The sequence below is a fragment of the Leptonychotes weddellii genome, unplaced genomic scaffold (assembly GCF_054177405.1).
Source record: "Leptonychotes weddellii isolate Sample4059 unplaced genomic scaffold, ASM5417740v2 HiC_scaffold_7155, whole genome shotgun sequence".
NCBI classification, from domain to species: domain Eukaryota; kingdom Metazoa; phylum Chordata; class Mammalia; order Carnivora; family Phocidae; genus Leptonychotes; species Leptonychotes weddellii.
In genome coordinates, this window is record NW_028041202.1 from 1 (window position 1) to 5,586 (window position 5,586).

The 5,586-nt window shown below is 51.9% G+C and overlaps 1 protein-coding gene across 1 annotated transcript; it reads left to right on the forward strand.

Annotated features, from left to right (window-relative positions):
* The first annotated feature begins 3,728 nt into the window (after positions 1–3,728).
* Positions 3,729–5,079, forward strand: NUPR1 (nuclear protein 1, transcriptional regulator). Its single transcript, XM_006733944.3, has 3 exons — positions 3,729–4,025; positions 4,430–4,579; positions 4,882–5,079. The coding sequence occupies exons 1-2, from the start codon at positions 3,914–3,916 to the stop codon at positions 4,564–4,566; spliced, it is 249 nt and encodes an 82-aa protein (XP_006734007.1). The 5' UTR covers positions 3,729–3,913; the 3' UTR covers positions 4,567–4,579; positions 4,882–5,079.
* Positions 5,080–5,586: the final 507 nt, after the last annotated feature.

Consider the following 5,586-nt stretch of genomic DNA (forward strand, 5'->3'; position numbering starts at 1 on the left):
CCTGCAGCTTCCCCTGCTTGTGCTCTCTCTCTGTGTGTCAAATAAATAAATAAAATCTTTTTTTTTAAGATTTTATTTATTTATTTGTGTGAGAGAGAATGAGAGAGAGCACATGAGAGGGGGGAGGGTCAGAGGGAGAAGCAGACTCCCCGCCGAGCAGGGAGCCCGATGCGGGACTCGATCCAGGGACTCCGGGATCATGACCTGAGCCGAAGGCAGTCGCTCAACCAACTGAGCCACCCAGGCGCCCAATAAAATCTTTTTTTAAAAAGTGAGGGTAATGGGGTAAAAATGGGGCATTCTTAGCACCCAGCCTGGTCCAAAGCACGGGGGGAGGGAGGAGGGAGGGACAGGGAGGGCGGGAGGAAGGGATCCCCAACAGGGGCTTCCATACACACACAGTTGCCAAACCTTTGCCAGTGTTTGGCTGGCTGGGCTGACTTAGAACCAGGCTGGAACTGGGCTCAGGTAGACCTGGGGGAGGGGTGGGAATCCTTCACCACTCACCAGCCTTGTGACCTTGAGCAAGTCTCTCTGAGCTTCGCTTTCCCTTCTTTAGATTGCTGGAAATAGCAGTCCTCCCTGTGCTGGCTCCGGACCAAGCCCTTTCACCCCCAGCAGTGCTGTCACCATCTCCCTTTTCCAGAAAGTCAGAAGTGAGCCCAAGATCCCGTGGCTAGTAATGGGGAATTTGTGGGGGTGTTCTTGGCAGTCACGGTGGACAGGGAGGCCGAGTGGGACAGTCACATGCAGAATTGTCCCCCATCCTGCACGCATTTGAGTGTCCTGCTAGACATTCATGAAGCAACATAACATAAACATAAACTCATTTACAATGACCTGAGCCTAGAACCTACCCCATCCCATGTAGTGATGAAGCCCACCACCTTGTAAGAACCCCACATCTCGGGCGCCTGGGTGGCTCAGTCGGTTAAGCGTCTGCCTTCGGCTCAGGTCATGATCCCAGGGTCCTGGGATCGAGCCCCATGTCGGGCTCCCTGCTCATCGGGGAGCCTGCTTCTCCCTCTTCCTCTGCCCCTCCCCCATGCTCGTTCTCTCTCTCTCTCTCTCTCTCTCAAATAAATAAATAAAATCTTAAAAAAAAAAAGAACTCCATATCTCCTTGTGGTCTCCACCTTAATTTGTCTGGGTGTGTTATCTTTGCTTAAGATTACTTTCCTCTTTCCCTTATCATCAGATCTGCTATTATTGGTGGGAAGGAATCAGTATCTTCCAGCTGGACTAAGAATTAAATTGACATGAGACAGATTAACAACAGAAAAAAAGCAAAGTTTTATTATGTGTGCATGAAGGCCCCGTCATGAAATTCAGACCTAACGAAATGACTGAGGCAGGTAGTTTTTATCCTTTTAGACAAAGAGACAGTAAAACTGTGAGGAATTGAAAGGACCAAGAAAACTTCGTAAATTGGTAAAAAAAATAATGAACCTCTCGGCTCTAAATGTCCTATCTCTGGTGATAAGGGTGTCTCTTTACCTCCTGGTACAAGGAGGGGACCTTTTACCTAGGAGATTTATCTGTTGCTTTCGGGTTACAGAGGAGGTTCTGAGAGCTATCCTCACACCAGCTGTCTCTTAAGTAACTTTTATTTTAAAATAACCAATATGTGGGGACACCTGGGCGGCTCTGTCCGTTAAGCGTCTGCCTTTGGCTCAGGTCATGATCCCAGGGTCCTGGGATCGAGCCCCACGTCAGGCTCCCTGCTCCGCGGGAAGCCTGCTTCTCCCTCTCCCACTCCCCCCTGTTTGTGTTCCCTCTCTCGCTGTGTCTCTCTCTGTCAGATAAAGAAATAAAATCTTTTTAAAAAGAGAGAGAGAGAAAACGCAAACTACCTTGTTTAAAATAAATAAATAAATTAATTAATTAATTAAAATAAAATAACCAATATGCGAAAGCGGCACATTTTCGGGCGGCCTTCCCCTGGCCCTTACGTAATGATCCCAAACTGTGTTTTATTCAAGTGACCTCACTTTCATTTCCTGGATGTTCAAGAATTCACAAATCAACCAAACCTGAAAAACAAAAACTAAATTTAATTCTGGCTCACGCCAGGGAGAAACGCAAGCAGAAGTGCCTCTTCTTGTGAAGCGAAGGACAAAACTGGGTTATTACAGGGTCCGGGGGGAGGTGAAATTAGGTAACATTGAGATGAAACAGTGTTTGAATGGGCTCACAGCGAAGTGGGAATGGGAGCAGAGACGGCCCCAGCCCGTCCTATTGCGCTGGAGACCACAGAGGTTAAAAAAAAAAAAAAAAAAAAAAAAGTTGGAAGGTTGTGTTGGCCTCCTTTCCTGCCCAGGGCTGTGAGAGCTGGTCCATAAACCTCAGTGAAAACAAGGGTGGGCAGGGTGTGGCCTCTCTGGGTGAACTTAACCCACACAGGGCAGATCCCTTCAGGCGAGGGTGGAAAATTCCACTTTTCAGGCGGTTCTTACCCGAATCCCTTCCCTTAATTCGTATTAAATGCGTCCAAACACCTGTTTACTTCATATCTTCTACCCCAGTATTTCCACGTCTTGAAAGACATTATTTCATGGTAAATCGATTTCCTGGGGCGCCTGGGGGGCTCAGTTGGTGAAGCGCCTGCCTTTGGCTCGGGTCATGATCTCGGGGTCCTGGGATGGAGTCCCCCCCACATTGGGTTCCCAGCTCAGCAGGGAGTCTGCTTCTCCCTCTCCCCCTCCCCCCTGCTCATGCTCTCTCTTTCTCCAATGAATAAATAAAAAATCCTAAAAGAGGGCGCCTTGGGTGGCTCAGTTGGTTAAGCGACTGCCTTCGGCTCAGGTCATGATCCTGGAGTCCCTGGATCGAGTCCCGCATCGGGCTCCCTGCTCGGCAGGGAGTCTGCTTCTCCCTCTGACCCTGCCCCCTCTCATGTGCTCTCTCTTTCATTCTCTCTCTCTCAAATAAATAAAATCTTTAAAAAAAAATCCTAAAAGAGAAATTTAAAAAAAAATCAATTTCCTTTTACGTCGCCTTTACCTTATAGGGACGGCAGTATTTTTCTGGAAATTATGTGGATAACTCCTGCAGTGCAGCTTACACGGTCCCAGGCCCCTTTGCAAGTGTCCTTCCCTGTGGTATCTCACTCCATTCGCTCACCAACTCTGTGAGGTCAATGCAGTTATCATCACCCTCATTTTTACAGGAGAGAAAACCGGGGCACAGAGAGGGAAGGCGACTTGTCCGGGGTCACCCAGGAAGTAGTAGATCAAAGGTTTGAACCCAGGGCAGCTGGCTCCAGAATCCGCACTCTTAACCACTCTGCTAGCCTCCCTCTCGGGTGAGGGAAACTACCTAGGGACCCACTCCCCCCCACAGCTCAGGATATTAAGGGGGCTTTCCAGATGTTTCTTATTGAAAAGGGGTGTTGGGTGTGTTAGGGGTGAGAACCACTGACCTAGTTCGTGGTGTGTCCTTCACGCCACAATTTGCCACCAGCGTCCTGAGTCTGAACCAGAATTGGGGTGGGGGTCAGCTGTGTGGCAGGGGGCAGGGGACGGACAGGAAGGAGTCGGCCAGGTGAGGCCCTCGGATCCCCACTGGCCATGATGCCAAGGACTGTTTATGCTCAGACTCTGCCTCTTTCCTCCTCCTCCCTGAGGGGCGGGGATCTCCTCTGTGGAAAAATACCCAGCTGGGCGAGCCCCAGTGAGAGGGAGGAGGTGAGGGGAAGGGGCTGGGACTCACAGGACCGACTCTTTCCCCCTCTCGTGATTGCTGTTTACTGGGTCGGGTTTTGGGAAAGCGCCAGATTGCATCAGACAGGGCCTGAGGAGGACACGTGGTCTTATAAGTTGGGGCCAGTGAACAGGGAGGTGTCGGGAAACCAGACACAAACAAAGCTTTTGAAGACGACAGAGAGACAGACAGCGAGAGAGAGTCAGATACAATGGCCTCCTTGCCGAGAGCAGCCAGCCCAGCCCACCAGCCCCCAGACCCAGAGGACGAAGACCCCACCCTGGATGAGTATGACCTCTATAGCCTGGCTCATTCCTACCTCGGTAAGCTCTGGCCCTTTCACCCTCTTGGTCCCTCCACTTCCAACCCCACACTCCCAACTAGGATGCCTCCTTGGCCTTCTCCCCACCCCCAACCCATTCTCTACCCCGTTCTCTTGACCCCTCAAGTCACCCCATCTAACCCCTCTTCCACTGAGTGCTGTCCTGCACAGCCCTGGGACCTCACGCACCCCTAGAATATGGGAGCAACAGCAGACCATCGGGGGCCCCTCACTCCACAGACGGGGCAACGGGGATTATGACTGCCCCAAAGCTAGGTGGTGACCACTCCCCAGTCTGCCTCCTCCAAACCATGCCCCTTCCACCCCGCACTCCCGGCCCCCTGCCTCTCCTTGGATGTACCATGCCTCTGTCCACCTCCCCTCAGCCTCTTGCCTGGTTCCCAGGGGTGGGAGGCCGGAAAGGTCGCACCAAGAGAGAAGCTGCCACCAACACCAACCGTCCCAACCCTGGTGGCCATGAGAGGAAGCTGGTGACCAAGCTCCAGAACACGGAGCGGAAAAAGCGAGGGGCACGGTCCTGAGGCGGAGCTGGAAGTAAGGAATCGGGGGACCCAGAGGTCCCTCCGCCTCGGAAGGACGCACCTGAATGTGTGTGGTTGGGTGGGAAGAAGGGACCCAAGAGCCGTTGTCTCAACATAGAATAAAATGAGACACACATTCGACTCTGAGTTTCCTAGGGACCAGAGCAAAGGGGGAAACACAGAACCTTTCCAATTGGAGGGACATTTGGTTTACGGGGAGGGACGCAGAGGCCCAGAGAGGGTAGGGCCCTTCTCTGGAAACACAGTGACCAGGAGAGGTGGGGTTAGAACCATCCCTCTCTTCCCTTGCCCTAGATGAGGCCAGAGCACCGACACCACCCAGCGACGGAGACAGGACCGCGGAGAATCGGAGAATGGGAGAATCGGCACCTGGGGGCAGGGCCCAGGCCTGCTTCCCCCCCTTCTCTCCCCCAGGACTCATCCTACCTGACTGAGGCTCTGAGGGGCCACCAAGGAAGTGCCCCCAGCCCCAGCAAAAGGACAAGATAGGGAGTAAGAGGCAGGGAATGGAGAGGCAGGGTCGCAAAAAAAAAAAAAAAGCCCCTAAAAAGAAAGACAGCAAAGAAATTGGACCTCCCTAAGGGTGGGAAGGACAATAAACGAAGTACAGCTTCAGCTTGTGTGTGGGATTTGTCCCCTCTCTGCGTGGTGGTGTGTGTCCGCGTTTCTGCCTGCGCCTGCCTGTGTTTGCGCCAGCCCCTGGTAGCCGGGTTTGTTAGTGTCCATGTTTGGTCGTGTGCCTGGGAGAGGGTGTACCTGATTTTGCCTGGACAGGTAGAGGCCAGCGTGTTATTTTGGTGCACAGATATTTTGGTGACACTGTCTCCGTGGTTTCTTATGAAATGCAAGAAAAATTTCTGTTTCTTTGTCATGCTGCCTGGGAAACAAGCCCCCTCCCCGGCTCCTCTCCATTTCTAGAAAAAACAATCTTATTGATCATATCATTTTCATATAAAACCACCTTCTGGGGGCGCCTGGGTGGCTCAATCAGTTAAGCTT